Consider the following 12,693-nt stretch of genomic DNA (forward strand, 5'->3'; position numbering starts at 1 on the left):
GACATGAGCACAACCTACCATCCTCAGACCGACGGGCAAAGTGAGAGGACCATCCAAACACTGAAAATATGCTGAGAGCCTATGTGATTGACTTTGGAAAGGCATGGGATACTCATTTACCCCTTGTCGAATTTTCCTACAATAACAGTTATCACACGAGCATCAAGGCTGCTCCATTTGAAGCCCTCTATGGCCGGAAGTGCAGATCCCCTCAGTGTTGGGCTGAAGTGGGTGACACCCAGTTAGCTAGGGGCAAGTTTCTGACAGTACTCTCACAGGCCCGGAAATCATTCGGGAAACGACAGAGAAGATCGTTCAGATCTGTGAACAATTGAAATCCTCTAGAGACCGACAGAAAAGCTACGCTGACAAGCGAAGGAAACCTTTGGAATTCCAGGTGGGAGACCGAGTCCTTCTTAAAGTCTCACCCTAGAAGGACTTGATACGCTTCGGTAAGCGTGGGAAGCTTAATCCGAGATACATAGGGCCTTTCGAGATTCTCGCAAGAATCGGCCCTGTAGCTTACAAACTCAATCTACCCGACGAACTTCGTAACGTACATTCTATATTCCACGTCTCTAACTTGAAAAAGTGTCTGTCCGACGAGACTCTTGTAATCCCACTCAACGAGATCGAGATCAACGAGAGCCTAAACTTCGTGGAAGAACCTGTAGAGATCATGGACCGTGAAGTCAAGAAGACGAAGCAAAGCCGCATCCCGATTGTGAAGGTTCGTTGGAACGCCAAGCGAGGACCGGAATTCACGTGGGATCACGAGGATCAAATGAAATTGAAATATCCTCATCTATTCGCTTAGTTATCTGTAAATACTTTATTTGCTTAGACTTTAATTTCGGGACGAAATTCCCTTTAACGGGGGGATGATGTGACAACCCGAAATTTTCATTCGGTCAAACGCTAAAAGTCAATCACTTCAATTTATAAGTCGATTTCATTATTATTCATTTTTAGCAAATTTAAAGTTCGTTTGATTATTTTATTAATTATTCTTTAAACGAACGGGTGAAAGGAAGTGCCGTCTCGAGTCTTGAAATTTCAAAACCGCGAATACCACGTAGCTTAGAAATTCACAGCCAAACTTTTATGTTTGGGCCGTAAACTCCCCCAAAAACTGTGAACTCATGCTTTAAGCATGAGTTTACTCCCCAAACTCATCACTTTTTACTTTCACTTTCAAGAACACCACCAAAACTCTCTCAAGTATCATCCAAGTTTTTATTCAAGATCTTCAATCTAGTAAGTGTTTCTAGCCCTTTCAAGTTAGTATATCACTTAATCTAGTGATTATACATCTTTTCATCCGTCCATTTTTGTATTTTGATTAGATTTCCAAAACACCAAGAGCACCAAGAACACACACTAGTGTTCTTGGGCCCTTAACATCCTTCAAGCTTCTAACTAAGTAAGTACTCTTACCCTAGTGTATTGTTAAGCTTGTTAACTTACCTTACATCAAGAAAATGTCCCAAGAACACCAAGAACATGGTGTTCACAGTCCAAGAATTCCTTGGACCGTAAACCCCAAATAATAGTGCCAAAGTGTGCTTTAGTCCTTCAGAGGCCATAGAAACTTGCTAAATCCATTCTTTAATGAACCAAGGACTTGAAAACCCCAAAATACCATAAACCTTATGAGTTTACGGTAGTAAACTCAAAGTAAAATGGTTTAGAAACCGTAAAATCCAAATAGGAGTGAAATGGTGCCCTAGTTCCTTCCTTAGACACATCTTTCAAGTAGAAAAGCTTCCAGGGACCTTTTAGGGCTTCAAACATCAAATGGTCAAAAGGGGTGAGAGCTTACATGTAACGCCCCAAAAATACTGGCTAAAAATTTCATTTTTAAATTAGGTTAATACATAAAAACATCATTACAAAACATTCATATTAATACTCCATGTCTGAAAACCGGTAATATCATAGTGAAATATCAGAGTACATCCCAGAAAATCAATAGTGCGGAAAACAAGAGCGTGTATGGTGTGCCGCTACCACGCCGGCTCCTTTCCTTTAGCTGAAGAGGTACCTGAAACCAAAATTGAAAACTGTAAGCACGAAGCTTAGCGAGCTCCCCCATAATACCTCATACCATACAAGCATACAACTAGGAGATACGGGCCTCGCCCACACTCATGAAGATACAGGCCTTGCCAACACTTCGCTAGCCGGGAGAAACGGGCCTTGCCCACACTCCACTATCTGGGAGATATGGGCCTTGCCCACACTCCACTCTCGGAGAGATACGGGCCTTGCCCACACTCAGCCGCTAACCCATATTATACATGTATCATACAGACAACAAGTATAGACAACTCTATCATACTGGCATATATCATGATCAACTCAACCAAGAGATACGGGCTCGTCCCACACTCTAATACTAACATCTCATCTATACGGGCCGGCCTTGGTGCCTTAGACCCGTTCCTACCGGAAGGAAACTCACCTCGAAGTAGCTGCTGATCTGTGTGGGAATTGACTGTCTGCTGCTGCTGCTGCTACTTCGGAAATCCTCCGGCTATAATTCCCATAAAACACTCAATCAATCACTGCTAACTGTCCTTTGGGTAAAATGACCATTTTACCCCTGGCCAAGTCATAAACCAAAGTCAGAGTCAACTTTTAGTTGACCCGACTCGCCGAGTTGACTCTCCAACTCGCCGAGTCCCTATCCAATCGATTGTCCTGAATCCCGACTCTACTCGTCGAGTTAGACGTTGACTCGACGAGTTCTCCTTCTAAACTGATGTCCAAGACCTTCATCCTACTCGTCGAGTTGTATGAACAGCTCGCCGAGTTCATCTTCATCTGAAGAACACTTTATGTTGTGACTCGCCAAGTTGTATGAACAACTCGTCGAGTCTGTTCTTGATCTAAGAAGATTGCCTTGAACTCGCCGAGTCAGGGCATTGACTCGCCGAGTTCCTTCATGGGTGAGTTCGGCTTCCAACTAACCGAGTCCACCTAGGACTCACTACTCTACTCGACACAACGAAGACGGGACAAACTCGGGGACTCGCGACTCGACTCGCCGAGTCTGCCTCATGCAAAAACTATATACGCGATTTTGCTTGAATCCAGTCCATGTCATTCATAGATCTGGGTTCCTATGGCCTGGTTTACACGTAAAGTTTCCAACTTTACGTGTAGATGATCACCAAAGAAGGTTTTAGGGCTCAAAGTGCACCAAAAGGGGTAGATCTAGGACTTTTATGCAATATGACTCCATAAAGGCAGTAGATCCAAGCTCCAGGGACCCAATCATGCCTAGATCTAAAGGCTAACAACCTATTACAACCCACAAAGCACAAACAAGCTTGGAGAATGGCTCAAGGAGGACTTTCATGAAGCTATTAGGGACTACAAGCTTGAAAACAGAGGGGAAACGAGCTATACCTCAAGGAAAACGTTGGGATGACACAGAGATGCTTGGCCTCCTTCTCCTCTTCTTGATCTACTCTTCTTTCTCCTCAAAAACTTCAAAAACACACCCAAAATACTTTAATCTCACAAGGAAAAGGCAAAGACGATGTTGGGAGGCTCTGAGGGTGAATGGGGGCGAGCTTGAGGCGGAAATGAGGGTTTAAATAGGGTGCAAACCCCTGAAACTTAGGGTTTCATCAAACAACGGTGACTCGCCGAGTCCAGAATACGGACTCGCCGAGTCGCTAACTTAAAACGTGTCCCGGGTCCCGTCTCTACTCGGCGAGTCGGACCTACAACTCGCCGAGTCTAAGGCTAAAAATGAAAACACTCAAATGAAATTTACGTACCAGGAACCAGGTGCTACATTGCGGCCGTAAACTCAAGGGTTTATGACCATAAACTCCTTGGGTTATGACCACAACACCATAAACTCCCTAATGGAGTTTTTCTTGAACCCCAAGCACCCTAGCCTTTCCCTACAACACTTATATGTAATCATTGGGACTTTAACACTTATATAAGGTGTTTAACTTGTCTAAGGATGTCCAAACTTTGTTAATTAGTTGTTTATAGACTAATTGGATACATATATGTGTATTTATATGTTAACTAGGCTCATTGGGTGTACACAAGTCTTCACTTGTCACCTAGCATAGTATCCGACACTTCAATCCAATCCACTCACTACAAGTGAGTTCATACCCCTTTAACTAAACTTTGAAATGCTTTTAAATGATTTAAATGCTTTATGGGGGGGGGGGGGGGAGGGGGATACAAGTTGAACCATGCTAGTTATTAGATCAATCACATGTGATTAATAACCAACATGCAAATAGATTTTTCATGCTTTAAACTGTTTTATCAAGCAAATGACTTTAAACTGTTATCAAACTATTTTACATGTTTTTAAACTTATATATTGTTAAAAACCATGTCTAATACATATATAGTTATATAAATAAGGTGTAACACCGTAAAAATTCGAACAATTTTTCATTTTTGAAAACTATGAAATATCATTGGCATTTATAAATAAAACATTGTATCACATTGTATTAGTACAAAACCCCAAGATCAAAATATTTGAACTCCAACGTGCGTGTGTACGAGTCATGCCGGCGCCTTCCCGCGATCATCACTGGTACCTGAAACACATAACACATAACACATAACACTATAAGCATTAATGCTTAGTGAGTTCCCCAAAATACCACTCTAACACATACGCCTTTCCAGGCCATGACTCTGTAGGATCTTCCGATCCAAGTGTCTCAGGGGATTTCCATCCCATAACTCTGTTGACCTTCCGGTCCATATCATCTTGACCTTCCGGCCCACATCATACTTATATCACATAACATATCACATATAACTTACATCACGTATATAGCATACACGTAAGACCCTTCGGTCACACATAGTTACCCCATCGGGTAAGGCATAGTGAGAAGACTAACCTCAGACATCTCGTAAATCTCTGACTCGGTAGAAATATTGCCTAGCCTCTGCCTATTTACAAAAAGTAAATACTCTCATAAATATAACTCTTGAGGCTAGACTCAACCCTCTATTGTCACCCTCAGAAGGGTAAAATACTATTTTACCCCCTCTTGACTCAAGGACCCCATTGTTGACCAAACCCTAAAAGTCAATAAAAGTCAACGGTCAACTTTGACCCAACTCGCCGAGTACACTCCGGCGACTCGGCGAGTACACACATGTCCACTAACTCTCTGTCCTGCTTGGTACGTCGAGTCCTTCCCTATGCTCGACGAGTCACACCTGACATGAATTGCGGGGCTACCCCGACTCAACTCGCCGAGTCTCAAGAACAACTCGGCGAGTACCGCCTTGAACTCCAGTCTTTTAATCCCCTTCCGAATCACTGAGTTATCCCCCAACTCGGCAAGTCTACTCACTGGGTGATCTGCGTAGAACCTTAACCCTACTCGCCGAGTCTCAAGAACAACTCGGCGAGTTCATGCCATGCACAAACTCTATTGACCTCCTGAGGTCAGATCTGTGCCCCTAATCCATAGATCTGGCCTTCCCAAGCATAAATGTCACGTAAAGTCTGAATCTTGATGCTTATAAATCAACCAATAGGCATCACATTTCCTGAAGCAGAAAAGATCCTTTTATACCAGCTTCTAACAGACCGTGGGGACCTCGTCCGATGAGCGTGAGATGTGGCCTCCTCTGACTGGGAGGATCACGCCTACGTTAACTAACTGCATGGTGACGTCAATTCTAGGCGTCACTTAGGCTTTCTGTCACGTCCTGATTGGTCGTGAGTAAAAGAGAAGATTACGGGGGATATTCGTCCCACACGGAAGGAAACGAACAGCCACCCCGATGCTAGACTGCCTTGGCCAAGACCAGGCCTTGGTCAAAGTCCTGACTGGATAACATCTCGTTTATGATGTCCGTTACATTTAACGGGACCATTTATGGTAACGTTAACAACAAGTAATATAACGTATTATTTCATAATGTATTAATTAATAAGTCATGTATAATATTTTGGACTAGGTAAGCTTTTTGTCTTTTAGCAAAAGATAAAGTTTATATCTTATAAACTTTGAGTTTATAAAATATAAACTTCCTTTTCTCTTTTTCTCCATGATGGCCGAAATTAAGAGTGTCATAAGGGGACATGGCTTTCCAATTTGTTTAATCAAAAGTAATAAGAAGCATGGGAGACATGTAAGCTTTAGGGACATGGTTGTCTAAAGTGGAAGGACCTAATGGTTAAAAACTTCACTTTAAGACAATATAAATATGAGGCTTCCACTCTTGAATCAGTGGCTTCATTCTTGCTTCCCAAAACCGTAACCTCCTTAAAGGAGGTTACCCTCTCTTTTTTTTCTTCATTTCTTCTTGAAGATTACTTGCATTTTCATGCCCTCTTTAAGTTCATATTGGTTATGAACTTAACGCTTAAGGGATTAAGAGTTTATTGACTAGCATCTACATTAAGTTGAGTCATTGTTGGTGTCTCAAAGGTTCCACATTCTTCATCAACTTCCAAGCCTCCCAAGAGGATCCAAAGAACAACAAAGGTTTTTATTTCTTCATCCTTTCTATGGTTGATATTTTATCTTTCTATAACCGTAGGTTATCTTTTGAGGTGTAGGTGGAGTGTTGTTTTGTTTAATACTTTACACCGTACTTGTAAGAAAGCTCCATACTCTCGTTAAAGTAAGAATTTCCTTTGGTACATATTAGCATGTATAAAAAGAAGGCTTTTGAGGTGTAAATTGTTGGTTCTTCTACTCACTTTCTTCCTCTATTTTGCTATCAAGAAAAGCCGAGAACAAGAAATGGTTCTCCAATCTTTTCTATCTTGCATAGTGTTGTGAAGATTGAAGTCTTATATGTTGCTTCTTTTTAAAGTTCATTTAGTATGAACTCTTAAAGTTTAAGAACAACATATTTACAATTGAAGACTAGCATATTTGGTGCTTTTACCCTTGCTTGATGGATATCTATAGAGTTCCTACTTTGGAGCTTCATACCATCTTCATCAACTTCCAATCTCTCATGATAATCAAAGACTTCAAATGTTGTAATCTTTTATTTTCTATGATTATTGTGATATTCCTAAGCTTTACAAAATGATCATTGGTGGGTAAAATGACTTTAGTTATTCAAATCTAAAACTACCTCTGTTCGTAATCATGTTGTATTTGACACTGTAATTGTACTATTTTTTCTGAATAAAACCTAAAAATTATACCATTATAGTTCAAATTTTCTTATTTAGACATTGTAATTTAGTTAAACCTGCTTTATACATGGATGACATTAATATAATTGCATAATTTTAAGATAAGATGCTATAATATGAAGACATGAAAGTAGATTGGTATAACAAATATATACAAAGTGTAAATTAGAGTCAACAGTCAACAGTAAAACAAAAATGGTTTACAAAATTATTTACCTGCAAGGGCATTAAACAAACACCAAGGCGTTTGACTGACACATTCCATTCCTTCGAGCCAACCACACATGATAACAAAATGTAACGATCTATCCATTACCTTGTTTGGTTCTTTAATTTGTGATTCCATTCATAATGCACCGATGCATAGAAACTAAGCAACTGCACCCATGATTATCATTTTCCAAACCACCTGACTTACTTCTTAATTCTTACAAGCGCATGAACAAAAGCGACTCGAAGATTAAGCTATGAAGATTCCGATAGCACACAAGATAACAACAACGATGATGTCATCTTCATCTACATCATTTTTTTCATACGAAGTAATCATTGATGGTGTTTTATGTATGATGACAATTATTAGTGGCGGTGGTTGTGGAGAGTAACTAAAACGATCGTGTGTCACACTTTACAACCAATCTGGTTATCCTTGTAAAAAAAACTTTGAAGGAAAAAAATCTACATATCATCATATGTAACCAATTGATAATCGATTAACAAGAATATAAAAAACTAAAATTAAGAAAAAATTATAAGCTACTTGTCCAGAAAACGAGACCAAAGTATTATGATTTTCTTATTATATTCCCATCTTTGTGCATTTGTTTCTTAATTATATGACTTGATTTGCTAATTGATGCCTTCAAAGTTATAAAACCTAACCGATTAACAAATTGTATTAAATGAGTAAAACACGAGGGATCTTATTTGTATCTTCTCATTTTGAATTTCAAATTTTTGTGGCAGGCGCACCGTAGACCTTTAACCGTATACTTGTGGAAACCGACGTAGCAGACCCCCACCTTCTCTGCTTATATATACTAAACCCCATTCCTGAAACCGACATGACAAATTTGAAATCGATTTGAGAAGGCGTCTTAATAAACGCCCTTCGAATACCTCTTTCTTCCTTCGAAACCCTAGATCTACGATCTTCATCTTCTCGTTTTCCATTCTTCTCTAAAACCAAACGAAAATGAGAGAGTGCATTTCAGTTCACATCGGACAGGCCGGTATTCAGGTCGGGAATGCCTGTTGGGAACTCTACTGTCTGGAGCATGGTATTCAGGTAAATCTCGTTATCTAACCAGATCTACGATTCTGTTGTGTTATATGAGTGATTTACGATTCTATTTCGTTTGTCTGTGTGGATTTTCCTTCGGCATTGTTTTTTCTATCAGATTTACGTTTCGTTTCTCAGATCTGATGTTTTTTGACATTATCTAGCAAGTAAATGTTTAAAACCTTCTTTCAAATGATAGTCTGTATGGAAAATGATGTTGCGATGACGAAATGTTTCAGATCTTAACATATATTGAATATCTAGATCTACGAATCATGTATTTGCGTATTTCTACTGACTGTGTGAATATTTGATGCCGTTATGTCGATTTTCGAGGCCCTCGTTACGCAGATCTGTATGTGTTGTTTTCTCGAATCGATTTCTTTTTGTTCAGTCTACTTTTCTCTTTGATTAAAGTCGGTGTTGTAGGGTTTCTAATCTTATCCTGTCTATAAACTTCTACTCTTCTTCATCTGCTACTAATACGAGTACACATTTCGTAGACGATTGAGAGTTCGCTTCCTGTTCTGCTTTCATTGTAAATCAATAGTATCCTAAGTACAGTGTGTCTATGGAGTATACTATTCACTTATTATTGGATCTGTTCGTTCTAAATCTAAACATCTGTATCTATTCCACAGCCCGATGGCCAGATGCCAAGTGACAAAACTGTCGGCGGAGGCGACGACGCCTTCAACACTTTCTTCAGCGAAACAGGAGCTGGGAAACACGTTCCCCGAGCTATCTTCGTAGATCTGGAGCCCACTGTCATTGATGAAGTAAGAACTGGAACATATCGTCAACTCTTCCACCCTGAACAACTCATCAGCGGGAAAGAAGATGCTGCTAACAACTTTGCACGTGGTCACTACACCAGTAAGCAACTAAACTTATACACCTTTAAATTCATCAATGTCTTCCACTCTTACTGATTACCATTCTTGTGATTTCAGTTGGAAAAGAGATTGTTGACCTCTGCCTTGACCGAATCCGCAAGCTTGCCGACAACTGCACTGGTCTCCAAGGCTTCCTAGTCTTCAACGCCGTGGGTGGAGGAACTGGTTCAGGACTTGGCTCTCTTCTACTCGAGCGTTTGTCTGTTGACTATGGAAAAAAGTCAAAGCTAGGGTTCACTGTTTACCCTTCACCCCAAGTTTCAACCTCTGTTGTTGAGCCTTACAACAGTGTCCTCTCCACTCATTCTCTCTTGGAACACACTGATGTCTCTGTGCTTCTCGACAATGAAGCCATCTATGATATCTGCAGAAAGTCTCTCGACATTGAACGCCCTACCTACACCAATCTCAACCGTTTGGTTTCTCAGGTATCAAATCAACAAATCTATCTCCTCCCATTTTATTATCAAACTTACATATCTGATTATTTTTAGGTTATCTCATCATTGACAACATCTCTTCGATTTGATGGAGCATTGAATGTGGATGTAACTGAATTCCAAACAAATCTCGTCCCATATCCACGTATCCACTTCATGCTTTCTTCATACGCACCTGTGATTTCAGCTGAAAAAGCTTACCATGAACAGCTCTCAGTAGCAGAAATCACCAACACTGCTTTTGAGCCATCTTCCATGATGGCTAAATGTGACCCTCGCCATGGGAAATACATGGCATGCTGTTTGATGTACAGAGGTGACGTGGCACCAAAAGATGTGAATGCAGCTGTGGGGACCATTAAGACGAAAAGAACAATCCAGTTTGTTGACTGGTGTCCAACCGGGTTCAAATGCGGGATTAACTACCAGTCCCCGACAGTGGTCCCGGGTGGTGACCTGGCGAAGGTGCAACGTGCGGTTTGTATGATTAGTAATTCGACTTCTGTTGCTGAGGTGTTTTCGAGGATTGACCATAAGTTTGACTTGATGTATGCGAAGAGGGCGTTTGTGCATTGGTATGTGGGTGAGGGGATGGAGGAAGGGGAGTTTAGTGAGGCGAGAGAGGATTTGGCTGCGTTGGAGAAGGATTATGAGGAGGTTGGGTTGGAGAGTGGGGAAGGGGAAGATGATGAAGAGGAGGAGTATTGAAGAGTGAGAGGAGGGGTTTAATTACTTATTTGACCTTTCAGCAAATGCTAGTTACTACTACTACTACTACTACTACTTTTGTTTTTGGATATTGTTGTGTTAGGGTGTTGGATTATGTCTTTATGATGTTTTTGGTTGTTATGTTTTTTTTTTAAATGTTGTAGTTGAGAACTTGAGGTGATATGGTGTTTTGAAAGTGTTGAGAATGTTGGCAGCTTGTGTTAGCTGTTTTGAACTCTTTTAAACTCAATGGTATCGTATTAAGTAAGCTGTTTTGTGTTTGTGATCTCTTCTCTGCTGTTTTAGTTTTGTTTTTTTAATTAATTTTTTAAAGGAAAAATCAATTACTGATATGGCTAAATAAAAGAACCCTTTGGTTATCAACTTTTTTCTTACAAAAAAAGCAAAATATGGTGCATATTCTGTGTAGTTAGGTTGGTTGAAGTTGTTTCGAGTCAAAGTTCTCCTGAGAATACTAAATCTTGTTTTTAAAACAGGACTAAATCTTGATTATAGTATTCGCATTCAAAACTAGTCGCAAAAAACAAAAAAAATTAACTGATAGTTCAAGCCAAACTTTTTGTCACATAAAAAAGAGGACGTTTTTTTTTAGTGAAATCGATCAGCTGTTTTATTGTTTCAAAAGTTGATGATGAACTTCAACTCCAAGTTTGTGTTCTTGGTTATGAGAGGTGAATCGTGGTGTTTCTTCAGGGAACAAGAAAACGAAGTGAAGATTAAAACTTTGTTTCTGCAAGGACGTGGAGACCTGCTGATTGAATTCAAAATGTGCATTCAACAGATTTAGAGGATTTTTTACACTAAATTCTTGTCATTACTTATCACATCAGCTCCAATTATGATGTTCTCTGTATTAAGATCCATAATTGTTGCCACGTGGAAGCCATGTCAGCACCACGTTGACATGGTGACTTAGATAACTATTAAAGTGATGTAACTGACACAAATAATCAAGTTTAATGACCTGTTGCATTTAAAAAACTTTTAATGACCAAATTGAAACAAAAAACTTAGGTGGTATGCTACAATGTTATCTTTCCAATAATCAAAAGTACCAACAACATATGGACAAGCTTTTTAGAAAAGCTCATGAAATGAGAAGTCTTCCAAAAAACGTCTCCAACCCCACCTCAAAAATCTATTTTTTTTCACTCCATTTCCAAGCTCACTCCTCTACATCTCCACTTATATCCCACTATATTATTTTTTTGCACCAAAATTATTGATTGTAATATAAATAAATAGTATTACTATAAATATGAAATAATATTATTATTCATTTGCACCAAAATGGTCTATTTTGATGCAAATGATTTAATAATAATATTACTTCATATTTAAAGTGATATTATCATTTGTGCCAAAATGGATGGAAGTTTTGGTTGTCAGTTTAGTCCTTTGTGTTTATACATATCTAGTTTAATCTAGTAGTTATAATGTAAATGTAATTCTTACTATTTATAATAGCATAAATTGCACCCTTTTTATATGTTTATTTAATGTCATGCATTGCATTTTATGAGAGAGAGAGAGAGAGAGAGAGAGAGAGAGAGAGAGAGAGAGAGAGAGAGAGAGAGAGAGAGAGAGAGAGAGAGAGAGAGAGATTTTATTTTTAATTAATTAATTAAAAATATTAATATAAATATGTAAAAATTCAAAAAAGTCAATATAAAAGGTATAATAGTTTTTTTAAGTGGATAGAAACCAAAACCAAAAAAATAAAAATAAATCAATTTTGGACTATTAGAGTACCACTAAAACTTTTTGGATCAAAATCACATAATTTTTCCAATCATAGGAACCAATTTTGTCTTTATTTTGGACAAAAACTATAATTCAATAGATACTCCAAGTTGCTATTGAGAAATTTTACTTTTTAACGACTTTTAGTAGAATTTAGAAATCTCATTTGAGGGGAACGTAATGCTGTTGTCATGTTCGAGCTAAACAAGTAAACTACTTCTCTTCGTTGTGTAGGCGAAGTGCAAAGTGAGTTGGCTGTTTCTGTCACACCCCCAAACCGAGATGGCGGAAACATTCGGGGACGAAAGACGTCATGTATAGTATCATAATAATGCACAATAGTAAAACAAACAACAACATCCATTGCATTAATAAAATAGTTAATACACGTGTGTTCTTTGTATAGTTGTATGACATCAAAAATATAAA

At 38.9% G+C, this 12,693-nt stretch overlaps 1 protein-coding gene across 1 annotated transcript; it reads left to right on the plus strand.

Moving 5' to 3' along the window:
- Window positions 1–8,234: 8,234 nt before the first annotated feature.
- LOC111906382 (tubulin alpha chain) lies at window positions 8,235–10,781 on the plus strand. The gene is made up of 4 exons (XM_023902142.3): window positions 8,235–8,462; window positions 9,098–9,332; window positions 9,410–9,780; window positions 9,847–10,781. The coding sequence occupies exons 1-4, from the start codon at window positions 8,370–8,372 to the stop codon at window positions 10,498–10,500; spliced, it is 1,353 nt and encodes a 450-aa protein (XP_023757910.1). The 5' UTR covers window positions 8,235–8,369; the 3' UTR covers window positions 10,501–10,781.
- Window positions 10,782–12,693: the final 1,912 nt, after the last annotated feature.

Source organism: Lactuca sativa, chromosome 4 (genome assembly GCF_002870075.4).
Source record: "Lactuca sativa cultivar Salinas chromosome 4, Lsat_Salinas_v11, whole genome shotgun sequence".
In the NCBI taxonomy this organism is placed as follows: domain Eukaryota; kingdom Viridiplantae; phylum Streptophyta; class Magnoliopsida; order Asterales; family Asteraceae; genus Lactuca; species Lactuca sativa.

Coding starts and splice junctions, on each gene's coding strand:
- LOC111906382 (XM_023902142.3), top strand. CDS start 8,370: ATGAGAGAGTGCATTTCAGTTCACATCGGACAGGCCGGTATTCAGGTC. Junction 8,463..9,097: donor GTCTGGAGCATGGTATTCAG/GTAAATCTCGTT, acceptor TCTATTCCACAG/CCCGATGGCCAGATGCCAAG. Junction 9,781..9,846: donor TCAACCGTTTGGTTTCTCAG/GTATCAAATCAA, acceptor GATTATTTTTAG/GTTATCTCATCATTGACAAC.